Source organism: Aythya ferina, assembly GCF_964211825.1.
Source record: "Aythya ferina genome assembly, chromosome: 9".
In the NCBI taxonomy this organism is placed as follows: Eukaryota; Metazoa; Chordata; class Aves; order Anseriformes; family Anatidae; genus Aythya; species Aythya ferina.
The window spans coordinates 11,490,153-11,517,323 of NC_140305.1; the positions used below are offsets into that span (position 1 = coordinate 11,490,153).

The following is a 27,171-nucleotide window of genomic DNA, read 5'->3' on the forward strand; positions in this document are numbered from 1 at the left end:
GTAACAAGGCTTACAAACAGCCAAGAGCAGCCCTAGAGCTGGGTGAAGCTTTTCCACAGAATAAGACATTGTCAGCTCTGGAAAAGTTTTCAGTCACAGAGAGAACATCTCCAACTGGATGTTGAATTTGCCTTGTAGTTTTTACTAAATGAGAGTTGAAGAAGAGCTTTGCTGTAGAGCTGCTAGAAGGGGTAGCAGTGGTATGTTAACCCAACTGCCTATTGGTTAGGCTGCTCACGTACAGGTGCACAGTGTAGAACAGCTCCAGAATTGTGTGTAATACCCAAATCATGGTGGCTTGGGCCAGGCTGTGGCAGCTGTGCTTTGCCAGCATGTCTGAGCATTGCACTGGAGGACATGCTTCTAGGGAAGAGGAGGCAGCTCAGTCCCAAAAGATCTTATCCAACTTGGATTAGCAGACACTACCTGCTAATGCCAGCTCTAGCTATTTTTTTAAATAAAATAGGGGTCTGCCTGCTATACTTCTTTTAGATATTCAGTAGTAGTCAGATGGGAACAAGCTTTAATGAAAAACAGGAGCTAAGAGGTGAGTCCCTGTACTCTATCATCCACCCTGTAATTAGGCCAATGGCCAGAAATAACTCCAGGTATAGCAAAGACCTTTCTATGCTGTCAGATTGGAAAGTTAACACAGCCTTTGCTCCCCTACAGAATATTTTGAAGAAAGTAGAAGAGAAGTCTGAGAGGGAAACCACTGCCCTGGATGCACATAAGGAGCTAGAAACGGTAAGTGTGAATGAACTACACCTGAAGGCCATTAAGATTAAACAAGTATGCCCAGTTTCTCCCCAGAAGAGACCTACAAACTGCATTCGTTCACTCCTGGAGCTGTTCCTTCAAAGCCCAATGCTATGTTTCAAGAGTAATTTTTTTTTTAAAGTCTTCCTTGCTCTCAAAGATGAACCAACGCAGCAGCTATTTATTGTCAGTCAGGGAAAAAATCCCTTACTAACAACAGATACATATGTTTCCTCTCTAGGAAGGGCTGAGACAATGCTTTCCCTTGGGGTTTTCAAGAATACAAGGTGTTTTTGCAGATGCCTGAGGGCGATGGATCCTACTGAGAGATGTGATTAGCTGCAACAGGCAGTCAAGTATGACTGTATCAGGTTTCCTCCAATGCAGCACGTCTCTTCCTCTGACCTAGAATAAGTTTCTCAATGAAATGAACATACTTGCTTTTATCCCTTTCAGCTGATGACGGTACAATCCCTGATGTCCAGGTGCAATTCAGTTGTGCTTGTTACTGCTGTGCACAGTGCTGGACAGGCATTGTTTTGCAGCGGGGCTGTTCCTGACACGGTCATACAGGGTGATCCCCCCTTTGATCGACACATTTGACAGGTCTGGAATGCCATCTGGAGTTGCTGGCAGTTACGTGGCTGGAACAGGGCACTACAGGGACCGAGGTCTTTGAATCCCCTTCTCTTAATGACCTTCAGAAGCTTGGAGTAGCTCTTGAATCCTGCAATTCAGAATAAGCATTTCAAGTTGAAAATTGTGCTAGAGCATCAGCCTGAAGGAGCATCAGCCTGAGGATATGGTTGCAGCTTATGACTGAAATACTAAAACAAAATGAGTGTTGGATTTACCCTAAACTAGTGTACGAAGTCTACACTTGGGAGATTTCTAGGGATAAAAGCAGAGGCCTTAACAACAAAGATATTCTACATGTATGTTGCTTCATATTTGCACGATGACGATGCATCTACCAGCCTATTTTGCTTTTAACATTGGTTAAAAGTTTGAGGAAGGCTGTTACTGCAGCATGCAGATGACAAGGATTGCTGATGCAAAAATGCTAATTTTCTAGTCGATTTCCTAACTCCCTTCTTATGGTTACTTACCTGAAAACATTTAAGTTCAGATGCCTAGCATCCAGCTAGATACAGGCATTACAGCAGAGGCCAGCTAGTGCTTAATTTTCACTGCAAGTACCTTATTGGATAGGCAGGAGCAGATTGTGGTTTTAGTTGCTGATGTTCTGGTGGATTTTCAGTAACAGAAGCAGTGCACAAAGTGGAGCATGTTCTCCAACATAATTTTTCTACCTAACCAGTTCTCGAGAGAGTTGCTCCTTATGAAAGAAGCAGTAGCATCTAGGTTAAGGTCCCTGTAACAGGGTAGTGCCTGCACATTGTACTTTTTCTGTCAAAAGTTTGTACTTGGACCCAGATGGACCACAATGAACATCTCTTTTGTGGGACATTCCATCATAGCCGTGGCAGCTGGTGCTGCTTGGCAGAACCACAACATTTCTGCCTTCGAAATGAAGCTCTTTGGTTTGTTCTCTTCTTGAAGATAATACTGCGCATGTACCTTTTTTTTTTCTTTTCCAAATGCTGGAGATGGGAGAGACGCATGGTGTGTCAGAATCTGGTAAACGAGCTGTTCCCTTTGCTGCACAGCCAGAAGTGTTGCTTAGCACTGTCTTATTCAGTACCAAAGGCAGCCATCTAACATGTTCTGATCTTCAGCTTCTGGCTGTAACGTCTTCTGGGTGCTGTTTTTTTTTTTTTCTTCTTTTCTGTTTTGTTCTCCTCCCCTTTTTCACATGAATATAGCGTCGGTGTATGAGCCTGGTTAGTTCAGTTCCTGTTACAGCAAGGCACTTCCCCTGTCAAGGTCAGGCCTTTCTGTGCTTTGCAGAAAGTGCATTTCTGTGCATTTACCTGTTCAGGCCATTGGAGACAAATCTTCCTATTCTTTCTCCAGGTGGTGAAAGCATGTAACGAAGGTGTCAGGAAGATGAGCCGAACAGAGCAGATGATCAGCATCCAGAAGAAACTGGAATTTAAGATCAAGGTATAAGCATGGGTTGGTAACAACCCCCTGCAGACAGTGAACCAACAGCATCCAGGTGTTGCACGCGCACACCCAGCAGCGGTAACCCAGTTGCACTCCCTGCAGTGACGTTCAGCTGTGGCAGTGCACTGCCTGTCCACGCTGTCCTGCTTGAAACTTTGGAGATGTGCTGCTACAGGCACTGCCCCCACGTGGGCACCCGGACGGTGCCTGTGGGCTCAGTGCACTGCGCTGCAGCCGCCGGGGCAGCGCTAGAGGCAGCGTGTTGCATGTGTACAGAGCTGTGATGCACTGGCAGCTATATTTTACATTACAAGTGACATTAAAGGAAGATTAAATCTACAGAGAAAAACACTTCAAAGCTGGAAAATACCAAAATGAAGGCTGGAAGGCTGTCCCCCTATATTTAATTCATCCATGTCTTCATGCATTATGCCTCTAATCACCTGCTGATCTGTTCTGGGTCCTCTCAAGGAATGACTGAATATTTAGGGATGTCTGACCAGATCTTATTTAATACATGCCAGGAAACTCCAATGCTAAGTATAAAGTCACTGGTTCTTTTCATGAGTGCTGTGAAAGCACTCCTCAGATCCCTGTGCTTCACTAACTTTAAGGAACATATTTAGTTTCCCAGCAGCCTGTATACATACCCGAGAAACTGAAGAAAAATTAAAAGAAAATTTAAAAAATAAATTAAAAATGGAGACCATTTGTTTGGAAGGTCACACTTGGCACCCCAAGAATTTGATTTTCCAAACCCCAAAAACAGTGGGTCTGGGCTAGACCATGGCCCTCAGGCCAGCTTTGGGTTGCAGTAGCCACAAGACTGCCTTCATCACTGGCACAGCTGAGGCTGCAAGGGCAGGCTGGAGCAGGTCACCCTGGGCACTGACACAGGCAGGGCTCCTCTGGTGAAAATAATGCAGGGGCACAGAAAGACTGCACCACAGGGCATGTGACAAACGCGGGAGGGAAAGAAGGTGGAAGGGGTAGCAGTTATGGTGATATTTTCCAAGTATTTCAGTCATTTGACCAAAAATGTAGTGTCCTAATATAAGAAATGCTGTGTTCTGGGCTTCTGTTTTTAAAATAATATTTTGTAAAACTCCAGCATAAATGCTGTTGTGGCTGCTCCTGGCTGGGACAGAGCCGTCCCCTGAGAACTTGCTTAACCTTCTTTTTTCACAGCCCAAAAGCCAACTACATGTTTTGAAAGCCAGTCTCCCTGGCTCAGTGAGGAGACACGGGATGCTCCAGAGACTGGATCAGGCTGTGCAGGGCGTAGCCTGGTGTTTAAAACCAGCACTGGGCACTTGAGCACCACTGCCCTGGATTATTTGTTTGTTCTTGGGCCCCTGCTTGTGCCCCTGTCTGAGCTGTTACTCTCTGTGCTGGGCTGCGGCGGGGCTGTAGGAGCACACTGCGCTCTCTGTGCAGCTTTCCATCCATCCTCTGTGGCGGGAGATGATGTGATGGGAGCTCACTTGAAATTCCTTCTTTGTGGACCGTTGCTTAACTGCAAAAGCCCATGGATTTGTTGCCCTTCTCACTGTTGCTGTCTTTTTTCAAACTTCTAGTCCGTGCCCATCATCTCTCACTCCCGCTGGCTGCTGAAACAGGGGGAACTGCAGCAAATGAATGGTCCCAAGACATCACGAACGCTTCGCACCAAGAAGCTCTTCAGAGAAATCTACTTGTTCCTTTTCAACGATCTGCTGGTAATTTGCCGGCAAATTCCTGGGTAAGTGGAGAATTCAGGTGGCATCCAGGCACCTTAAGCCCTTTGTAAGCGCAGGTGGGGAGCACTGGCTGTTCATGGGTGGTGCAGCTCACCAGCTGAAACCTGATGGCAAACAGGGCTTTCTGCCAGCTTTGTGCAGATTTCAGGGCAGGTCTCCCAGCAGGAGCAGCAAACACATCCACCAGTTCCTGCAGAGTGGCACTGAGTTTCATCAGCTGGCGGGCTGATCCAGGAGGCCTGTCTTCCTGTCAAGAAGTGCTTTTTTGACTCCTCACTGCCAGAGGAACAGCTCAGATTTAGTCAGTTACATTTCTAAGAAAGGAGTCTAGAAAATTCGAGCAGTGGGGAGGGGTATAAATCTAGGCCTGAGGCTAGCGGTTATATTTGACGTGGTATAACCTGCCTCAGGCAGAGGGGAATGTCATCGTGCTTAGGACTATGTTTTGTGAAGCTAGAGACCAGTGAAATACAGCAGCACAAACAGACGGGTCCCAGAGAACAGCGCGTTCTTTGTAGCACTAACTAGACTCACCGGTAGGGAGCATCTCGCCAGTCCAACATTTCTAATAAACGTGTCGCCGCAGTGTCTGTACGCCTGGAAATATTTTGCTTCTGCGGCAGCTTGTATCCAGAAAACACAGAGGCATTTTACAAATAGGAATGAATTGAGCCTCACAGTCCCCTTGGAGGGAGCACCATCTGTGTTTTGTACACGAGTTGCACAGAGCAAGCAACTTGTTTTCGGCCACGCGGGATGCCTAAGGCTGAGCAAGGAGCGGGTCTGTTGCTTTGCGGTGAGGTTTTGCAGCCACCCGCTCATCCCTTCCCACAGCAGGGCATCTTTTCTCCTCCTCCCATACAGAGGTTCTTGGTCTGGCCCCAGTACAGTCCTGGGTGGATGAAGACAAACTGTTGTGCCTTACCTGCAGGTTTTCCTCAGCTTCTCTTTAACCCCTCTCAGGGACAAGTACCAAGTGTTTGACTCAGCACCGCGGGGGCTTCTTCGGGTGGAGGAATTAGAAGACCAGGGGCAGAGTTTGGCCAACGTCTTCATCCTGAGGCTGCTCGAGAACGCGGACGACCGGGAGGCCAGCTACATGCTGAAGGCGTCGTCCCAGTGAGTACAACGCGGTCACCCCCCAGCACGCAGCACTGCTCTCTCCCTACTCCCAGGCAAGGGCAGCAGCCTTACCAGGGTCAGGCAGCCAGAGATCCCACTGCTCAGCTGCCCTTAGGTCATCCTGGCTGACCCTACAAATCGTTCTCCTGTGGCCACCTTCAGTCTCTCCTCCTGGAAGGCGCTAGGGAAGCAGGCAGGTTTCTCTCCTGTATGGTGGATTTGTAGCACCCGTGGTGGAAGGCAGACAGGCACTTTGCATCCTGGGGCAGAGTTCAGGAGCCCACCTGCTGTGCAGCCTGCAGCCTGTGCAGTAAACCAAACAGGATGTGTCCTGCACACGCTGCCAGCGCCTCAGCCACTGAGATTGAAGCCGTGCCTGACCAGGCCTCCAAAGCAAAGTGGCTCCTGGTCACAGGCAAAAAGGAGAAGAGAAGGCCTCTTCCTCCGTGCCTTCCACAGCTAATCCTGACCTTGCAGCAGCCCTCTGCTGCTCAGGGCCTCTTTGTCTCCCTGGGTATAGCTTATTTGGCTCATGGATTTTTCAATTCAGGTTCCAACAAGCTCAGACCGGGCAAATGATTCAGCTGCACTAACACAGGCAGGATTGTTCTGGAGCTCAGTGCCTGACTTTCTCATTGACCCAAGACTCACCAGACCCACATTTTTCCAGACACAGCATCTGTGCTGTTAAAGGTGCCGTGTAGGCAGACATGTACCACCAGTTAAGCAGCTACTGGAGATTGTGCACCCCTCACCTTGATGTTGCTTCGCTGTTCAGCGGTGTTTGACATCTGTATCTGCAGCACCAGGATGAGGAAGACAAGCCCCCAGCACAGCCAGCACCTGCACCTTCCCCCCAGCTCTGTGACTGCAGCTTTTCTGTGCTGAAAATAGAGACGTCAGTCACCTTGCGCAGGGCAAACGCACGTCTGACGTCTGTGAGCCTGAGCTGTGCAGAGAATGATAAAACCAGGACAGGGTTTGCCTCAGCCTGGGGAGGCAACTGTGTTTCTGCATCCTGCTCTGTCTTTGAGGCAGCCACTGTGAACGTGAGAGCTTGCTCGAGGTGTGCCCACAGGTCTGCTGGCCTGAGGGGTGGGGTGGTGCTGTTCTGGAGCTGCAGGAGAGGTCTGGGCAGTGCCAGCTATGGACCAGAAAAGCAAAGAATTAGAAGAGGGAAGAGGATGCTGAAGAGTAACTGCTGCATGTACTTGACAGCTCTCACAGCATTTCCCAGCTCCGAACCCACACAGCAGCGCCAATCTGCTCAGTGGCAGCTTGCAGCTAGCGCCCCAGCTGGGCTCTGCCAGCACCAGCAGCTGCCCTGAGTTTGGGCACAGCTGGGCACAGGGGCGGTCCTGGCACACAGCAGGCCCCTGACAGGGCTGAGAGAAGGCAGGGCGCTGCGGGGAGGACCCAAAGAGCCCTGCAAGGAACAGGCCTGCAGCCAGCACCACAGCAAGACTCGAGGGCTGATCTTAGCCAGCCCCTCGGAGCACAGGGCCCCCATCCCTTGTGCCCCTGCGGGGCTGTGCTCAACCTCCAGCTGGATTCACTGGCCCCAGGCATCGCACTTTGCTGCCAGCTCTGCAGGTCCGTCTGTCAGCACATTTCCTTCTCAGCTCCCTTTCAGCTGTTCCTCCCAGAGGAGGCTCCAGTGGCGTTAGGTGTGCCGCAAATTCAGGTTTCAAAGCTACCATCTGAGGAGGGAGAAAGTCCTGGCTCCCTCGGGGCCGGGAGCGCAGCTGCTCCTTCAGCCAGAAGCTGCAGCATGTGAAGAGAAAAGGAGGGGATGCCAAGGCAAGGGCTTCTCGAGCACATGTGAAATCTTCATCCTCCTGCTGCGGGTTCATGTCTTGCCCTCAGTAACCGCGTGCTGGAGCTCACGGGGCTTTCATCTCAGCCGCTGCCGAGTGATCCATACCTGGGTAGGCCACAGCGCTCAGCTGCAAACTGCTCAGCAATACCCTTCAAGTGTTCCTGCGCAGCAGCTGTGGGAATAGATGTTCCTCTGAGTGTTTCACCAGGGAAAACCGCTCCTGTTGGCCTCGCTGGGCCAGGAGCTGCTGTTCCTGGGCAGAGCTCGAAGGAGGCCAAGCTCCCTCCTGCTGCTGTCGCACTGCTCAAAGGGACGGCCAGGGCTGTGGGGCAGGGCTGGGGCTTGGTGCCTTGGGGCACTGTCACCCGTGGGACATCCCAGAGGGAGGCTCAGCAGCACCAGCGAGTCCAGGAGCCCAGGGAGACAGGCAGGAAAGGGCTGGGAGAGGAGGAATCAGGAGCTCAGGGCTGAGTGGGTGGGAGAAGCAGTGTCCCCAGGACTCTCCTGGATGCACAGCCTTGGCTTATTTTTCCTATGCAGGAGCGAGATGAAGCGCTGGATGATTTCGCTGGCCCCAAACCGAAGAACCAAGTTTGTTTCCTTTACATCCAGGCTTGTTGGTAAGAGACACAGCAGCCAAGAGCTCTTCACCCCTACCCCTTTTGTCTGCCCTGATCCCCCCCATCCTGCCCCTTAGGGCCCTGTGGGAACCTCTCCCTGGGCTCCCCTTGCATTTCCACCCCTGATACCCACTTATCAAGGCCTGGCCCTGACTTTGTTCCCCTCCAGCCTGGGCTGGGCAGCACCAGCCCTCCTCAGCCCACCTGCACTCCCCAGGCCCTGCAGGGCAGGCTTTCACCCCAGGCCCTTCCTCACAGAAACGCTCCCCAGCGCATGCCCTCCACGGGGTTTCTCACTAGATCAGGGGGGGCATTCGCAAAGCTGGCGGTGTTACCCCCCCGAGCTGCTGTCCTGCAGCTCTCTGTATCCTGGCCTGCCCCTCACTCTCACCCTGTGCCCTGGCAGACTGCCCGCAGATCCAGTGCGTGCACCCCTACGTGGCCCAGCAGCCGGACGAGCTGTCCTTAGAGCTGGCCGATGTCCTCAACATCCTGGACAAGACGGATGACGGTAGGGGGGGTACAGGGAAGGGGGGGGGCTGCGAAGGTGTGGGCTTTGCCCTTGGCTGAGCGGACAGGACAGGGGACGTGGGTGGGAAGAGGCAGTGCCAGCCTTGCAGCCAAGGGAGCGCACAGCAGAATGAGGGCGTTACCGCTGCCTCCTAATGCTCAGCAAACCTCGGCTGCCCTGGGCCGTGGCAGGGCTGGCACCGCCACCCGAAGTGCGACGCGGAGCCGTGCCTACCTTGACTAGATTTACAGCCTGGACAGCCTCCAGCACAGCCAGCCCCGAGGAGCTGATGGCAGCTTCCAGGCAGCACTGCCAGCTCCAGGGCCCTTCCCAGCACAGCCGCCCCAGCACAGGAGCAGCGGCTGGGCCCTCCTGATGTGTGCCTGTCTCTGTCTCTGCTCAGGCTGGATCTTTGGGGAGCGTCTGCATGATCAGGAGAGGGGCTGGTTCCCCAGTTCTATGGGGGAGGAGATCCTGAACCCCAAAATCCGAGCCCAGAACTTGAAGGAGTGTTTCCGGGTGCACAAGTCGGATGACAGTCAGCGGAGGAAACTGGGCAGCAGGAACCGCCAATGACCGCCGGCACCCCTGAGCGGCTGGAGCGCGGCTGGGAGGGGGCAGAGGACAGAGGCTGCCGGCTGGGAAGGGGCAGTGGTGCAGGACAAGGCGCGCCAGACCCAGCACAACCCCCCCCACCCCGGATAAACTGGGCTGCCCGCCGTGCTTTCTGCAGCTCCGATCCTTCCCTGGAGCCCAGTGCTTCCAAGTGGCCACAGAACACCTTTCCAAAGAGCACGAGCCCAAACTGACACACCGTGAGGTGCCAGCCCGCTGAGCAGCGAGGGAACCAGGGGCTGAGGGGGGTTCTGCCTTGACCCCCAATTCCCTGCACATGTTCCAGCTGGAACTGGCTCAGGCTGCTTGGGAAGGGCACGTGGAGCAAAGGGAAGGCAGCAATTGGCACCACCCATTTGAGTGCTTCCAGCTTGTCACTACCTTCTGAGCTAGGGGCTTTCTTAAAGCTGCCTCTTACAGGCGTGGAAGCTGAAGCAGAGGAGCTGCCTCATCCTCTCACATAGCCCATTAGCACCAGGGCTGGGAAGAGCCCAAAGGAATCCCATTTCCCCAGCCCCAGTGGCTTCACAGCAGCATTTTCCCTCGGCAGACCCTCGATCCACCTCCAGACGCTGTGAACGCAGCCCTGCTCCACCAGCAGCCTGACCTCAACCGCCCCGACCCACATCCCTGCCACCTGAAGGCCTCGAAGCACACCTGGGTCCTGCCCCACAGCTCACCTCTCTTCTACAGCTGGCAGCCCCTCCGCAGCGCTGCCGCAGAAGCCGGCAGCACCAGGGCCTGCCCCAGCTGAGCCACTGCTTGCAGGAGCCCGGTGCCTGCAGAGTCTGCACTGCCCTGCGGAGCCCTGCCACTGCTGCAGGGCTCCAGGAGCACCAGCAGAGCCGGGCACCGTGCAGCGGGTGGGTGACGGTCCCCCGGGAGCTGTTGTGCGCTGTAGGAGGCCCAGCAATCACGCCTGCATGTTTGTACCCCACTCCTCCCAGCTGCCCCCCTGTACAGGCTCACCCCATGTATATATGTGAACCCCAGCGCCTGCAGAGCCAGGTCGCCACTCCCAGCTGTGACACCGAGCATCGCATGGAGCCCAGGGCACAGCACCGAGAGAGGCCAGGGGCCAACCCCAGCACGAAGCAGCCCCGCGGCAGCCGCCTGCTGCTCAAACAGCCTGGCTGCAAACAGGCCCACGCGTGGCCACCGGCTGGGCCTGAGCTGCAGCTGGCAGCTGTCAGGGAGTCACGGTCATTGAGCAACTTTCTGTAACTCTGTGAGGAGTCTTCCAGGCCCTGCCTGCAGCACGCTCTGCCGGGTCATGGCTGTGCTCAAAAACGGGGTGGAGAGCAGCTGCCTGCTCATAGAGCCACACAGCAGCCCCACACAGGGCAGCAGCGTGGCTGCGCTGGTGGCAGCAGGGGAGGAAAGAGGAGAGCTGCTGAAAGGGGCTCTGCAGAGCTGCCCTGGGGCTGTGGGTGGAGGGACCGAGTCACACAGGGGTGCACAGCACAAGGCCAGCTACAGCCAGACCCCAGGAACAAACCCGTGGGAGCCAGAGCAGCAAAGGGAGCACAGAAGGGGATTCCTTCCTCCCTCAGGCCCAGCTCGGTGCCACCAGCTCAGCAGGAGCACCCGACAGCAGGCAGCACAGCACCATGCCCACCTCACAGCAGCACGCACAGGCTGGAGGCTCCCGGCCCCCACCAGAGCCCAGCCCCATGGCAGGGGCCTGCAGCCTCCAGCTTGGTGCAGTGCCTCACTCCCCCAAAACAGGGACCCCCCAAGTCGCTTCCCCCTGCCCCTAGGGCAGCTTTCTGAGCACAGCCAGAGCTCCACCTCAGGGCCTAGACCCCACAGCAGCTGCAAATCTTCCACAGTGCGAAACCCAGGGGAGCTCTGGCTCCAGGCAGCCCGAGTTCCCCATGAAATGAGCACACCCCAGAGCCTGCAGCTTTGCAGAGCTGCAGCCAGCCCAGCCCTGAAGTCCCACACACCTACCTGGGACGCTTCTTAGTACAGCAAGGCTCCTGCACCCCTCAGCAGCAGCTGTTTAGTAGCAGAGGGGCTGACCCAGGTTCCCCAGCGCCAGGACAGCACTGCCCCGCTGCATTCCTTGCAGGGGAAGAGGGGCACGGGGCTGCAGCACGCTGTCCCACCCCCCACTGCCAAACCCTGGGACTCACTCTTGCTCTGTTGTGACCTTTTATGACTTCAAACCCTAGGCACAGGCTGTGCCGTTTTCAGGCACCAAGTGGCATCCAGTGTTATTTCTTCAGACCCAGCCCTGCACGCCTGTCTCAGTGGTCTCAGTGTTGTACAGGGCCAGGCCTGGGCCCCACAAGCACGGGCTGGAGCCCCCTGGACCCCGCCAGGCTGCCTCAGTGAACTGAGGGGAACTTCTCGTCGTCTCGTTTGCCATGTGATGAAATATAGCTGAGCGAGCCAGCGCCAGTGACACTCCTGCCTCTTCTTCCTCCCCCAGACCAACCGCGTACCCCCCCCAGCACAAGTGCTGGGGTAGGGGGAGCTGGGCCAAATACAGGGGGTGGAGGTGGGGAGGGGTGGGAAAGTGGGGTGGGGTGACACTGGGGAGAACTGGGGTGGCACGCACCACCTGACCGCCCTCTCCCAAGGAAAGCTGTGCCAGATGATGCCCAGCACCGTTACCACCCCACCAGGACAGACCTGGAAAGCTGCTGCCAGCCCAACGCCCCTTGCTCCCATGGGCTGGGGGGGGTGACACGTCTGCAGTCAGGCCTGCCAGGTGTCAGCGTGCCCACAAGTCACACGCTGAGAGCCAAGGGAGAGGTGGGGTGTAACGCTGCTGCCTGGAGCAGAGGCTGGAGCACCCTTAGCCACATCTGCGGCAATGTTTCTGCCCCAAGGGCCCCCAGCAGCAGTGGAGGGCAGGATACAGGCTGGTTGTGTTACAGAAACATCTTTTATTGAGTTCAGGAGGCAGAGAACTTTCTCAGCGTGATGACAACCAAGGCCACAAGCACGGATGTCCCCAGGAGGGAGGCGATGACAATGGCACCAATAGCTCCGGGCCCCAGCGAGCCTGCAGGGACAGAAAACAAGGCGGCATGAGGCCTGCAAGTCACAGAGGAGAAGGGCAGTCAGGCTCAAACCCCCTCAGGGAGGCAGACTGCAACCCCGCTCCCAAACCCCTGTGGGAGTGACCCACATGCAGCCCAGGGGCCCCATGGTGCCGCCCCCCCGTACCATCCCCAGTGTCCAGGCGGTGCAGGTGGGTGGTGTCCTCAGGCTCCAGCTCGGAGGTGTAAGGGGGGAAGGCGGTGGCGTCTGAGAGCCGGGCGGTGGTGGTGGCGGCATCGAAGGGGCCGGCTCCGGAGGGCAGCTCAGGCGGCTCATTCCACAGCGTGGGGACCGGGCCCTGCGGGTACTCTGCTGGGAGATAAGCACCGACCATCACTCCTGTGCACAGGTGGGCTCAGCGGGAGCCCGGGACAGCCACAGCTCAGCCGGGCCCTGGGCTCCAGGTTCCTGAGGACAGATGGAGCAACCCCGAGGGCTGTGAAACCCATGGGGCAGAGCCCCAGCCTCTGGGAGCACACCCCTAGAAGACAACGCCTGGGCTCCAAGGTGAAACCAGGTGTCCACACAGCACAAATGGGACAAGGGAGACTATCACACCCCTGCAACAGACAGAGACCAGCCAGGCACCCCCGCACAGCCTGCACTGTCCAAAACCAGTGCTGCGGGGGCCCTTCTGCCCTGCACTGCCACCTATGCGGTGCAGGACGCTGGAGGCACTGCCCGAGCAGGGGAGCTGTGTCCTGCGGGCCCCAGAGCCTCAACTTCCCTCTGCCCCCACCTCCATGCTGTGCCGGGGAGATAAAAGCAGAGCCGTGCTCTGATGTTACCATTCACGTCCTGTTATTTCTTCCCCCTGTGGGGTCGAGAACCAAAGCAGAGAGCCCTCCCTGTTTGTGTGTGGCTGAGCCGAGCGCTCCCCGTCAATGCCTGCCTTGTTCAGGTGGGCCCCGGCGGGAGCGGGAGACATTCCACAGCTCCCTGCTGAAACCGCTGGGAATGTCACACTAGGATGGGGAAGAAGGGAAAAAAACAGCAGCCAGTTCCAGGGCCCACCTGAACCGACACGGTGGTTTTCTGGGCCAGGAAAGAGGGCAGGAGAGGAACCAGAGCAAACAGCCCGGGCTCCCTGGGGCAAGGCACAGAGGTGCGCACCCATCCTGCATGATGGGTGCTGCAGGGGCTGGGTCACCCGGGTGCCTCGCTGCTGTGGGTACACGTGGGCTCAGCCCTGCCCAGCCTCCCCAGCACCCTCCTGGCCTCTCCCTGGCCCAGCAAGGGAGGTGGCGGCAGCGCCAGCCCCAGCTTTAAGTACCCAGAGCCCTCCCTGCAAGTGCTCTGGGGGAGGAATGAGCACTGAAGGACCACGCTTGGTTCTCCTGTAGGAACCCTGCACCCAAAGAACAGGAGGGCCAGCACCAAAACGCTGCCTGTGCAACCCCCCAGACAGGATTTGCCACAGGGCTCACATCAAAGAGCGGCTCCCACCTTCCTTGGAAGCTTTTGATGCTGCTTAACAGGCTTAGGAGCACAACACAGCTCTAGACCAGATTTGCAAAGCCCTTCCTACAACCGTAAAAGCTACAGGATTTTCATGGGGAGCTGCCAGCTTAACTCTGGCCCAAGGAGGAACAAGACAGGGAAATCAGCTCCCAGCCTGAGGTCTGTGCCAGCGCTCATTCGGGCAGCGAGCCAGCACACTCGGGCTGGCTGACCCACCTGGGGGAGGAGCTGGACATGGCATTTGCCGCTGCTCCCATCCCGGGTCCCCAGCAGGAGTGCACAGGAGTTGTGCTCCATGACCGCTCCCCAGAAACACACGAGCCCTTGGCAAGGCCCTTCTCAACCTGCCCTGCACAGCCAGCAGCAGAGCTGGAGACACACCCCATCCAGGGGCTCTTTCAGAGCACTATTTCCAGTGGACCTTTTTTCTCAAAATCCTGTCGTTTTGCTACCAGAGAACAGATTGAGGAAACAGAATTTAGTGGATAGACGTAGTTAAATCAACACGGAAAGGACCCAAGCAGAGCTAGAGCTATTTAGTTAGCAATGGTGGCATTAGGAAGCTGTTGGTTTAGGCACAAACCAAACATGTTTAACAGTTTGAAGCCCCGCTTCCAGGCTGCTTTGGGAAGTGGAAAAACTGCTCAGAGAAGAGCTCCCCTCCAGCTGTGACCTCCCTTGCTGCACCAACAGCGCAGTCATTCCCACCTGGCAAGGGGGAGCTGTGCTGGGGGGAGGTCACTGTTGCATTTCCCAAGAACATTTTTCTCTCCAAAAGCCAAAATAGCTGGGCACAGCCCTCACATCGGGCTGTGGGTCAAAGTGTTAAGCTCAGGCAATCTGTAACAGATGCAGACACCATGCAGGGAGCCTGTAGGACCTGGACAGGCCCTTTCCAATACCCTGTTCTCAAAGGGACAAGGAGGCAGTGCCCACCCCTTCCAACAGCAGAGCAAGGGCTTGTTTTCTAGCCAGACCCATGGGTCCCAGAACATCTCTCCAGTCCCAGCAATCCAATTCCTGAAAAACGCATTGCAGCTCTCAAAGTAGGGCACAACTTATTTTTGATAGCCAAGTAAAGAGCTTGGCTATTTATGGCCATTTATGGCCATATTTATGGCCATTTATTAATTTGGCTAAATTTATGATCTTGGTGACTTAAGACCTGGATAGAGTCTTGAATGGCTTCTGGACAGATATTTAGTTAATTCCTCTCATTTGATTAAAGCGTACATTCAGTTGACCCTCACAAAAAGGGCAGAGCGCGCTAAATGCGAGCTTTCTGTTCCAAGTTCTTGTGGTTTTCCCTTAACGGCACTTCAGCGGCTGCAGAAAACACAACTCCCCTCAGCCAGGCCTGGTCCTTCACTACCAGGAGCTGTCAGCCCCGCAGCAGAACCACGCACGTGCAGTGAACCCGCATCTGACCACTGAGTGCCACCTGCTCCGCCAGGCCCCACTGCTGGCCCTCCTCACCCACTGCACCTCACCCGCTGCTGCTGGAACAGCTGCCAACAGCCCTGCAGCGCTCCCCCTCCTGAACTAACAGCTCCCGTCTCACCATGCTGTGAGAAGCACAACCACCCACCCGACTACCCCCACGTCCCGCTGGTTTCCCCAGGCGCTCGGGCACTCAACGCCCGCTCCCCTCAGCAGCGCCACACAGCCCGAGCCCGGCTCGGCCTTGCTGCTGCTGGCTACAAGCAGCAGACTCGCAAGGAGACGCGGTCAGACCTAAATATGATCCACAAGAAAAGCAGCAGGGGCAGGCCCAGGCCTTCCCACATGCATGGTTACCCGTGCTTCCCACAGCAACCTGCCAGTTACATTGCAGCATCCTTACTGCGACAATGGCGCTGTGCCCCTGAACCAATGCCTCCCAATGAGGGATCGGAGCCGGCTGCAACTCTCCATGGGCAACGGGGAGGCTGCATGGGGCCTCCAGGGGCCTGATGCAGGCACAGCACTGTTAACTTGCACAAAAACCCAAACACGTTGCAGTCTTACGTGAGGGTGTGCAATTGAGGACTGAAAGCCAAGTATCAAGGGCAAGTTAGCATATGGTTTTCCTGTTCACCCAAGAACTTTGAAGAAATTAAGAACTACCAAGAAATGTGCTAAAAACACCTCATCAGCCCCACCACTGCCCTGCCTCAGCTCCCCGTGCTCTGAAGGGAGAGGAACCATGATCCCGGGGCACACACAAGCCCTCTCCCAGCACCCAGCCTGTCTCAGCACTGGGGCACAGATGGAGGAACTGCTGCCCCTTAGGCTGCTCAGTCAAGTGCACTTCGTAAAAAACAGCTTGGGAGCGCTTATGGGAGAGGTGATAGAACCAGATGACAGGAATCATCTTAATTACTAGGGTTTTTAACAGTGTGGAGATGGAACCCAGAGAAAAATGGACTAAAAATAATCCATCGTTCTGCAGCAGGCCAAGTAGGGGATGACACAGATGACACCTCTTCCTCCTCGTATGTTGAGACAAGTCATCTTACTTCTGGGAAATAAATAGCCTTCAGGGAACTGTACCACTTATCCTCCCTCTCAGCAGCACAGGGTAGTTATGACTGAGGCCAAAAAAAAAGAAGAAGTATCAAGGGTTAGTACAACAAAGAAATACGAGTTTCTGAATGATGCAGGAACCCACCAAGACTTCAGCTACATGGACCGTAGTGAGGTCTAAAAGGATGGACACCAAGGGCAACTTGAAGTAACTCCTCCCTCCATGCTCAGTGAGGAGGCTGGGTGGCTGCCTGCCCTGTGACGGGGTCTCCTGTGCCCCAGATCCTGGGCAGATGAAAGGTAAGACTAGACAAATCTCCACAAGTGACAGCTCTTGAAGCTGGACAGATCTGAAGCATCCTTCAAGACACCCCAAACAAAGAGAACCTTCCCCCAGGCACAATGCAAGACCTCAAGGCAGGCAGGTGTGGCCATCTAACATCTCCATCCCTGGAGAGCAGTCACCAGTGACCATGATTCTTCTTTGAACAACCTGGTTTCAGGATCTCATCGTCCTCAAAGCCTGTCAATAGGAGATGACAATGAGATGTTCCTCCTCCATGGGATAATGCTTGGAAAGGCAAGAGCACCTGTTGTAACCTGAACATGGCACACCATTTCTTCTGTTGCCACCACGTACAGGTTAACTTAATGCCAAATCCACAGCTCACATCCTTTTCATAACTTGGGAGCTCTCCTTGCCTTTTTTTTTTTTTAGTTACAGATTTTTGTGTCTTTTTACATCCATTACAAGGGGTGGCAGTGGTGCTGGGATGTGCGCTAAGGTGACCTGCTGCTTTCTGGAGCACACTCTCCACCTCCAATCCAGTAACCTTAACCAGGAGCTGATAATAAGTATCAGTAATTTATAGAGCGTTGGTGCCGAACAAGTTTGAGTAATGCTCTACAAAGACTTGTTTTAAATCTGGACCTGCTGGATCATGTCTTTAAGAAACGTGTATGAGAAATTATTTAATTCCCATACTCTAGTACTTGAACTTCAAAAACTTCCCAATAACCTTTTATTGTATTATTGCTGAGAACACAGACAAGTTGCTACGGACCAGGCCTTGTCCTGTACTTTCTCCTTTAGCATAACAAAGACCATCTCCTGCTCTGCCTCCTTCCCATCCTCCATATCCACACTGATGTGCTACTGCAGTATAATACATTATCCACATGAGCTCGAAATAAAAATCCAGGTGCCCACATCAGAGTTCGATTACAAAAAACACGACTCAGAAACCAAGGCCTCGGCAAAGTCTTCTTACCAACTTCACTTGGAGTTCTGAACCCATTATGGGGATTGAAACTGGTTTTAGTAAAAAGCAAAAAGATTCCCTTCACCATCCTACCATGCTCTAGGCCAAAGTGCCACTTCTGTTTGAAGAGAGAAGTGGAAAGAACTTGGTGGTGCAGAGAGCCCTTACATTTGACCCTTTTCCTGTTGCACCTACATGATGTGGACAAAGAAGGACTCAGGTGCTGTCCTATCTTTGACAGATGCAATACTGGAAAGAGCTTAGTAGCTCAGAAGTTCACATTTTCTCAAGTCAGAGCCCTGAATGCTCTGCTCAGGAAGCCAGCCTGGCTGGGCAAGAAACCAGATCAAGGTCCACAACCCACCAGCACCCTGGAAGCGCTCTGCTACACCCCAATGGGAAGCCTCAGCTGCCAGCAGATCCTCCACCTCTTGCTGAACTCCTAGGTGCTTACCCCAGGCTTTGGCACAAGATAGCTCGAGTCACTGCTGTGACAGAACCACGTCCAACAAGGAAGGGAAGACTCGTTCTGGACCTCAGGGTGGCATTGCCAGCATCCCCTACAGCCCTGCCTGAGGCACAATCCACTTTGCTCTCCACAGAGGCCTTTGCTACGGAAAGTACGAGGTGCTGACATGGGAGGGCAGGGGCTGCGTGAACTCAGAGGCCAGCAACGGGCTGTCCAGCCCCAGGTAGCCACAGCAGGCACAGGGCCAGTGCAGGGATGAAAAGAGGCCTTCATGGGGAGCACAAAGGGCAGCCTGTGATGTGCGAGTGCTGGAAGCTCGAGTGTAGAGCAGCGTAGAGCAGTGTGGTTCTGATGAATGTTAAATAAACTTGTTTACAGAAAGGCTGGGCTGCATGTATATGCACAGAGACCAGAGGGCTGCCTACATGCCCTTCCCTTCTTTGTCTCCACAAGGCAGGAAATTTCCTTTTCTAACGGGGTGAAATGCAGAAAAAAATTCCACTGGGCGCTAAAAGCCCCTGCACTGGGGATGGTGACTCTCCACTCCTAATAGAGCAGAAAGTTCTTCCGCTCCTGGGATGCCTCACAACCCAGGCTGGTTCCCTCATGTTCTACTTTGGTGTAGCAAAGAAGAACAAACTTAAGAGGGCCTCAAACTTGGAAAATGCAACTGCGAGAACGCACCTGCACCCCAGGCTCTGACTACTGCGTTCATCAATGCAAAGCTCTGAGAGCTACTAGCCTCGCTGGGCAAATGAGGATCACCCAGTATCAACCCAGAGTATTGCACAGGATCAAAGTGACATACAGAGGCAGTGACAGTTGGTTATAAACCGCAGCTGCAAAGCTGAGTGACGAGCGAGTACACAGGAAAGCTGGCAAGGCAGGGGACAGAGTGGGCATGCACCAGACCCTGGGAACTTAAGGTAATATGAAAGATTCTAGCTCGGAGAGGAGGCAGGGCAAAGTTTTCATTGACAGTGAATTGATTTCTGAAGAGCGAAAAACTCTAACAGTTAAAAAACAAAACAAACAAACAAAAAAACTTACCTGGTTTTGGGGAGGAGCACTGCTACTGATTCTGGGAGCATAAGCAAGGTATAAACTGGAACGCCATGCTTAAATTATTAATGTTCCATTACAGAAATATCAAAGACCAGCATTTGAGAAGGAAAAGATGCACTTTTTATGGCCCATCTCACAGTTACTTTAAAAGTTCTCCCAGCAAGAAGGCATCTTAAAGTAGTGGGACATTCAAGGGCAATACCAGCTACAGTAACTGTCCTCATACCTGCAGATGCAGCCATCAATTCCCGTCTGTATGAAAACTCCTTCAAAAAGCCTGCTAGACTGCTGGCCAGGATCTCCCTGCTAAGCAAGGTGCAAAGAACAAACCAAGGGAGCTGCAGTCTAGCATTGCACTTCTTGGAAATCAGAACAAGAATTCAGGAAAACAAGCGCTGTGCTCTTGCCTGTTACCTTGTCCTGAGCCATCTGTTCAGCATCTCACCTGCATTTAAGGAAAGAGGCTTTGGGGAAAGGCAGTTTCCCCCAGAACAAGTAGGGGGGAAGTTATTAACAACCTCCTTGAAAAACTGTGCCCAAGAGAGCATGTGTCCCATGCTAACCCTTCTCCCCTCACCACCTTTCTGCTGTTTCAGGCTGCTAGCAAACCATCGCTGAGCATGGGTCAGAACTACGTGCCCTGCCAGCCTGCTGAGGCTGCAGTGCCTCACTTACACCCAGTCCTAAACAGAAACTCAAACAATTCAGATAGACAGCTCAGCTTTTGACTGAGCTGTTTTCATAGACAGCTTCATATTTCTATTTACAACACCTGCGGTAACATACTCTGCTGCAGCAGAAAACTTAACAGGAACCAGAAACAGGCAAATGGGTTTTAGTAGCTGGAGAGTTTTTTTTTTGATCTTTATCCTATAACTAAAAGTAGACAGACAAGCTGTCCCATCAACTGCAAAGCACACCCCATCCACTGTCTACTGATCTATAGTCACCGAGACTCAGGCAGGCACTACTGCCGTTCATCTCCAGTTTACAAAGGATTTTTGCCCTTCTCTCCAACAGCAACGTGGTTTCAGGACAGAGTATATTCTTACTTGATACTACCCTACTGACTCCAAAGCCAGTTTCCATTAGTCAGTTATAATTCATTAAATACTTATGGATGTTTTTAGGGGAGGGAGAGGAAGATGGAGCTACAGGAAGAGAGGTAGGTAAGACACCTCCTATTCTTTCAGAGTGTAAATGCAAAGATCCTTACCTGCCAGCACAGCAGGGAGCAGGATGCCACACAGCATTAGCAGGACCAGGCGAAGGATTCTGTGGTAGGGCATGGCTTCCCTCAGGAGAAGCGTTGTCAGGAATTCTTAAACTCTTCAAAGCACGAAACAACTTGGAAATTTCACTGGTATAAAAACTTTGTCCAGTAAGGTCAAAAAAAAAAAAAAAATCCTTCACAAGCAGATAGAGAGAGTGCAAAGCCTAGCAGAGACTCCCTCTCACTGACTTCTCGAGCACACCTCCTCCTGAAGGCAGCTCCACCCTCTCGAATTTATGCCTAAAACCCCATAGGCAGCCGAGCCGTTAGGCATCCGTCACCCTGCCAGGCCAGCACACACACGAGCAGTTGTTGGCGAGCCCTTGCTGGAGGCCCTGTCCCTGCAACCACGCAGCACCAGGCTCGAGGGCTCTGCTCGCCTCTGCCTGCAGGGTGGCAGCGGTCCTTGAAGGGTGGGCACAGCAAAAGAACAAGGGCCTCAATCTTTTAAGGTTAAAATACCCTGAAACAGAGCCAGAGCAGCTCTGTGGCACCCTTGTTTTCTGGCTGCAGTGCTTCGAGGTGGACTAGGAACTGCGTGTGGTCTGCCCTGGCAGAAGTGCCCCTTGAAGCCTGGCAACCATCTTCCAGGGGAACCTCCTTCACCAAACCACACCTGCCTCCTCCTCAGGTTTGAACCGAACACATGCTGCCTCTTCCTGCAGCCTCCTGCCACACTGCTCATCTCCTTCACATGGATTCATGAGAAATTCTCAACAGAGAAGACTGAGGTTGGTTTTCAGTCACATTTGCACTGACAGAGACTTGGGAACAGCTGAAGTGAACAGAGGCCCACTCTGGCTTACCAGAGGACAGAATAACTGCATTAGTAGTGGTTTTTTGTTTGCTTTTAAAATTTGTATGAGGATGAAATATTTCATAGCTTCTGTTCAGGAGATGTTGTAATTCAACTACATAAACATCCCCCATGTCAGTTCTTTATGTTCTGAAATTATGATACAAATAGTTTTACCTAACGTTTCAGATCCAGTTTTCTGGTAAATGATCTCTGATTTTGGCATTATCTGACAGGCAGCCAGATCCAGTTCAGCTGTCCTTTCAGATGACTCTACTTGGTGCAGTTCTTTGCAAAAGCACTTCGTTTTCAGTCTTTGCTTTTCCTGTTTCCCCTCACAGCAGTCTCTGCAGTGAAATGAGATGTTTGGAAATAATCTGGTGAAATAACACTCAAAAGAGGCCTCAGATGTCTAACATCAAACTCAACATCTTCCAAACCTCGACCACAGCCCCATCAACTATCCAGGTTCGTGTCCTGTTCGAAAGAAGACTGACATGCATAAAGATATATCAGGTGCAGATACAAAGTTGTAGCTCCTATTTTTCCCATCCCTACCAATGCAAGAGACCTTTACTACTGTAACAGGCCCTCTTTTAGTCACAGAGGTGAAAGGGCAGTGGCCTCAGTGTACAGTCTGAACAGAACAGCATCTTACCTTTGTACAAAAACAAAAATCAGAACATTAAAATACACGAGAACACCATCTCTTCCCCACAGGTCCATTATCTACAAGCTCTCAGAAGCAGAGCAAGGTCCTCAGGGTTTCACAGATCATTGCACGTTCTCCCTGCTTGTATTTCTGTATTTTCATTTAGCAATCGGTGAATTGTTCCTTTTGAACTCCCCAACTGAGCTGGAAATTAACAGGCTTTTTCTTGTAGTCCAAAATTAGCTTGTAGAAATTAGATCATACCATTAAAAAACAAAGTACTTATGAACCAGAAACCTTATACACCAAAGTAAAAGAAAATTTCAAAACAAAGTCAAATTATCAGCCAAAGCATGTACTGCTCTCTCCAGGACAACAGCTGAAAGTAATGCAAAACTAATGTAAGTTCTTCACTGACTCGGTATTTCTAGTGGTCATGTGAATGACAGAATAACATTCATCGTTAGCCTTTACTGGGATTTTCCACACAAAAACAAGAAACAAGTAGAAAAAAGAGGAAAGTAAGATTTTGTCTAAAAAAGGAAGGGTGCGAGGTGTCCGTGTGGACTTGAATCCAGGGGGGGAAAATAAAACCTCCCATTTAGAGAAGGGAATTGGAGTGGGCGGGGTGGTACCACCTGGCAAAAAAAGGGCTCCATGACCAAGTGTTTGTAGTAACAAAACCAGACAGGGCTTCATCTCTCCTGCATAAACAACATGAGCGTGAATGCACGTGTTTCTGTATGCAGAGAGGGGGGGGCAAAAAGTTAAAGCTTCCTTGTCAAAATTTTCCAATCTTGACTTACTGCTGTTTATTTGAACTCTAAAATTATCAAGTAGAAAAAACCCACCGGTATTCCTCACCAGGGAAGAAATAAAGCAGCAGTTGTTGTTCCACATCCTGTATGCTTCCTTCTTGTTTCTTGACAAAAGCTGATGAGTGTCAAGTTTTGGATTGGTTTTAGCATCGGGAATTATCTCAAAACTCAGCTTCGACAAAAGCAAGCAGAAAATTTGCTCTGAGATATAATACAACCAGGTTTTATTTAAGTTCTCTCTTTCCCCCCCCCACACTGGCAAAAGTTCAGAGGGAGTTTAAAGTTTTGTAAACATTTTAACTACCCCTCTTCCCCCTTTTATGAATTTACAAAGCAAAGGAGACAGGGAGACCAGATTTGCAACAGTTCCAAGTCTCTCCATGCTATTGGATCCAAAAACTATATACAAGTCTGCAGCAGTCTCTGTATAGTTACTGTACATGTTTGGGGGCTGGGGGAAGAGAGAGGACGAGGAGGACGAGGGGAAGGTGACCCCAAAAATGAATAAACCAAACAAAATAAAATACAAAGCCAAACTGCTCTTGAGCAACTCGAACTGTTTTCTTTAGGCAGTGATGACAGAAAGACAGACACCTTTATACACCTCCACCAAACTGCAGCGCAACTCCCTTGGCAGGTTACAACCCTCTGGGAATGGGAGATGGGACCAGGGTGTTGAAACTAAGTGCATTTGGCAGTTTTAGTTTTGTTTATTTTGTGGTGTGTGCACGTGGGTGGGTGGAGAAGGGAAGGCCGTGGTAATCTTTCGGTGAGAGAAGAAGGTTACGATTCCATACTTAAACATGGATCCAAGTGAAGGTGCGTGATGTAGCTTAAAGTGTAGATGATATGCAGGGCTGTCATTGCACATAGCTTCGCCCTCCACAGTCTCTTTCCATTACAAAAGGGCATCTCTGCTTGTTAACCTAAGCACTGTTTGAAATGACAACTAAGACTGCTGGGGTATGTATCTGAAAGCCAGTGTTCACTCTCACCAAAGACTAGAGATCCAAAGGTAAAGATCCTACTGTCTCTTAAACGAGACAAATTTGCAGGAAAAGAGCTCAAAATAGACTGGTCCTAACCCTCAGAAGGTAGCATTTAAGGGATAAATTCAACCTGAAAGAAGAGATGCCACCCCTCTTTTTCCCCAAGAGCAGAAGTCCCCCCTCGTCCAGGAAGGCTGGAGTATGCTGACAGGAAACTCCACCAGCTTCAGCATCACCACCTAATGAAGACAGACTCGAGCTTTCCCTCCAAAATAATGTGCTGAGAAGGGCTGGCAGGGGGTGTGCAACTTCAAACCAACCCAAGCTAAACTGCGCCCGCCACCGCCCCTCTCCTGCTGTTGCCAGTTCTAAGGTTAGCTTATGAATGCAACTCCTGGCTTGGGAGAGCACCACTTGCCCTGATGGAGCGCGGAAGTCAGTATCTGTGTGGCATTTTGGTTTTGACCAACATCTGTTAACCACAAACTCTCTCTCTCTCTCTCCATGACTGCACGTGTTGGATGTGGTAAGAGTAACCAGGAGAGGGAAGCAATGGTTTGCAGGATCCCAATCGATTTTTTTTCCAGGTATGTCAGCAGAAGAAATCACAGCACAGTGAAAGCTTGCTGCCCAAATCAGCTTTGTTGTGAACAAATCCTGTCTCCCACCCTCCCAGGACTCTGAACAAAGTCCACTCGACTCTAGGATGACAGCAGGAACGACGCCTGTGCAGTCCTGGGCAGAAAGGGTTTGCCGGGGCTAGAGGAAGCAGCCTGAGATGATTGATTCTGTGATTCACTGCAAGGCGAAGAAGAATGCATGGTGGAGAGTACTGTGTCCAAAATGGAGAATCCAGGGTTAACAGATGCAGCAAAAGCCAGCTGATTTGCACATGCTCAGTAGTCTTCCAAAGTCTCTATTTCTCCCATATTGAGCCGCTCTGATGAGGCATTCACTGAAAACCCTGCAAACCAAAGAGAAGCCATGTTATACATCTGGTTGTGGTATATTCTGTATGATGCAATGCATCTGATACATGTAGCAGCTGTTTAAGATGAATTGAATAGACACCAAGTAAAAACCCAAAGGAAAATCCAGTATGGCTAGATCTAACAACCCTAAATGTTGTGTTCCCTCCCTACCCCCTCCTTCCCCATCCCCACAAAAAAAACCACAAAGATAATTCATGTGCTTAGGTAAGTATCAACTGGTCTTTAGAAACAGATCAGCAGAAGCCCAATTTCAGCTTCAATTTTCAAGACATTATCTGCAGAGCTAGTAAAGTATCTAGGCGCTGTGAAGACATGGCTCAGCAACATCCCACAACACAGCGTGTTTGAACCAGCTGGTACTTAGGAGTGCCTATCGCAGTACTTACAGAGTCCAAGAGGCAGAAATAGGTGTTCTGTGAGTTTGAAGTGTTGATCGTGCCTAGCACTTCAGAGGGTGTGAGCAATGCTACTCCTTAAAGTATAGACGCATGTACCTAAGAAACCTCATGGAGGTTCCACACATTTCCAGGCCTTTGCTTTTTTTTTTTTTCCCTTTAACCTCCTAGCTCAGGAGGATGTGAAAAATGTACAAAGCTGCACAGGGCTACCCAGTTGGCTCAATATACATCTAAACTTTTAACGACACTCTTAACTGTAAGTACCAAGGATGCAGTGACACAAGAGTGAGAAAGCCAACATTTTCTACAAGGAAAGACTCTAATGTTATATCATAAGGAACTTTTATCAAGATTCAGTTTTTATTGTAGCAACCCCATATGAAGTATAAGAAAGATGAAAACTTTTTGTGTTGAGCTCTTAAGCACAAGGCTGGCATTTTTATTTTTTTTATTTTTTATTTTTTTTTTTTTTTTTGCCTTGAGACCACTATATAGGCTTGCTCTGTGGTAAAAAACAAACCACTTTTCACAGCCATCATCTTCAAAGTGCTCTGCTCAGGATGTTTAATAAGCTGCTCTGGCTCCCTCTCCTGGCAGTACGTTACCTAGAGATCTTTGTAATTTTGTAAGAGCATACTAATTTTTAATAAGCTGCCATGTTAGCTCTCTTAGCTGAAACTTCATAATTGCATTTAGTGACTTCTAATATCAATTGATCAAGTGCTTTTTTTTTTTTTTTTAATATCTAACTGATCACCTACATCAGATTCACTAGATTGGCATCTAGGGGTGGAATACATCAGGATTCTACTGAAGAGTTCATTACGCTTCAAAGCAGAAACCAATTTAATTGAAAAGCACTGATTGTGCTGATAACGAAAAAGGAAGATATAAAACAAAGGCAGGGTCCTGTGAACCTTAAAAGGCAGCAACTTGCAGGTGTATAAAGCAGCTTGTTACGAACCGAGTAAGAGTTCAGCAGTGCCAGCACACCAAATACCTGCTCAGTGTGGTGCCCTAGTTTCCATTTCATCACACAAAATTAATAGGGACACATTCGTTCTACAAGAATACTTCAGCAACACATTATATATCTACGTGAGAGCAGTAAGCATTGAACTAAGCAATGCCCCTGTTTTCTTAAAGGCCACTTAACAGAAACCTTTCCATCAATGCTGTAAGTGCAGGCCAACAACTGTCCTCACAAAAATTAAGAGAACAAAAAAGACTACGAACTGATGTCAGCATCTTCACTGCCTCCAATTCCAAACTCTTCAAAAACAGATATACCTAAAGGCCTTGTTTGTTCTGCTGCACTCTTAAAGATCCAGGCTATCTATGAGAATAGCCACGTGTCCATGACAGGCAGCTTCCTTGTCTCAGAGACCAAAAACTTACAATACATGAAAATATGTTTTTTGAAGTCTTCAGGGCTGTTTTCATCTCTCAAAAAATAATGTTAATGACTATATTGTTTTAAAAGGAAAATAAACAACTAAATTACATCTCTTCCCATTACTTTACAAGACTTTTCTCAGGCAACTAAACCCACTCCTAATTTACCCTCAAAACACACTGTCACTAACAGACACTGGAAATCTGCCTGTTCTTGACATCAAGGGCAGGCAACAAGTTCTCTGTAAGACCCCTTTTCCTGATCTGCTGATTGCATTTGGACAAAGAATGAATGCACAAGAGACTCCTCTGCTCAAGAAGTGTCATTAGTCATCTACATCACTATCTTGTCTTCTACTTAGCACAAATTTGAGGCCTGAACTGTTCCAGCAGCAGATGCATTCAACAAAAGCTTTTACATGAAACTGATGCATTATTTTAAGAATTCTAATACTGAAACAAGTTCTAAGGACACTTCAACAACTACCTTTTCTGCTTGAACTCAACACTCCCATTAAGGTTAACATGATTTTTACACTCAAGGCTTTTCCCCCAAAAAAACAATTAGTTTCTAAAAATTTAAACTGACCTAACAAGCTAGGATCTGCGCGGACCATTTTCTGTTTCTTCTTCTTCTTCCCACTCTGCACAGCCTCAAAATTGGATTGCTGGTTGTTACTCTGATTGGTCTGAAAGACTGAATGTAGCGAACTATGATTCATCCCCCACACTGAATCCTAGAAAACAAAGCAAATACATTATAAAATGGAATTAAGCTGTGTTCATT

The 27,171-nt window shown here is 51.0% G+C and overlaps 3 protein-coding genes across 25 annotated transcripts in view; 1 reads left to right on the forward strand and 2 right to left on the reverse strand.

The window, feature by feature from the left end:
* Positions 1-9,610, forward strand: part of NGEF (neuronal guanine nucleotide exchange factor) — a 48,145-nt gene extending 38,535 nt beyond the window's left edge. For all 3 annotated transcript variants that reach the window (XM_084529310.1, XM_084529311.1, XM_084529312.1), the window contains 7 exons: positions 673-747; positions 2,737-2,826; positions 4,407-4,570; positions 5,532-5,687; positions 8,050-8,129; positions 8,536-8,640; positions 9,044-9,610. In XM_084529310.1, coding sequence (XP_084385436.1) covers positions 673-747; positions 2,737-2,826; positions 4,407-4,570; positions 5,532-5,687; positions 8,050-8,129; positions 8,536-8,640; positions 9,044-9,216 — 843 coding nt within the window. In that variant the 3' untranslated portion in view covers positions 9,217-9,610. The remainder of the gene's footprint in view (positions 1-672; positions 748-2,736; positions 2,827-4,406; positions 4,571-5,531; positions 5,688-8,049; positions 8,130-8,535; positions 8,641-9,043) is intronic.
* A 2,522-nt stretch (positions 9,611-12,132) lies between these two features.
* SNORC (secondary ossification center associated regulator of chondrocyte maturation) lies at positions 12,133-22,788 on the reverse strand. 11 transcript variants are annotated; one of them, XM_084529338.1, is made up of 6 exons: positions 22,657-22,788; positions 20,288-20,400; positions 19,486-19,516; positions 19,298-19,377; positions 12,436-12,621; positions 12,133-12,271 (listed from the first exon to the last, which is right to left on the reverse strand). In XM_084529338.1, the coding sequence occupies exons 2-6, from the start codon at positions 20,358-20,360 to the stop codon at positions 12,162-12,164; spliced, it is 480 nt and encodes a 159-aa protein (XP_084385464.1). In that variant the 5' UTR covers positions 20,361-20,400; positions 22,657-22,788; the 3' UTR covers positions 12,133-12,161. The 11 variants fall into 11 exon arrangements, with proteins under 11 accessions (XP_084385464.1, XP_084385463.1, XP_084385462.1 ...); XM_084529337.1 differs by having other exon boundaries at positions 22,644-22,779; XM_084529336.1 differs by having other exon boundaries at positions 20,288-22,696.
* Positions 22,789-22,805: 17 nt separating this feature from the next.
* The window catches only part of GIGYF2 (GRB10 interacting GYF protein 2), a 78,659-nt gene continuing 74,293 nt past the window's right edge, over positions 22,806-27,171 (reverse strand). For all 11 annotated transcript variants that reach the window (XM_084529325.1, XM_084529319.1, XM_084529323.1 and 8 more), the window contains 2 exons: positions 26,974-27,121; positions 22,806-24,563 (listed from right to left, as the gene is read on the reverse strand). In XM_084529325.1, coding sequence (XP_084385451.1) covers positions 24,496-24,563; positions 26,974-27,121 — 216 coding nt within the window. In that variant the 3' untranslated portion in view covers positions 22,806-24,495. The remainder of the gene's footprint in view (positions 24,564-26,973; positions 27,122-27,171) is intronic.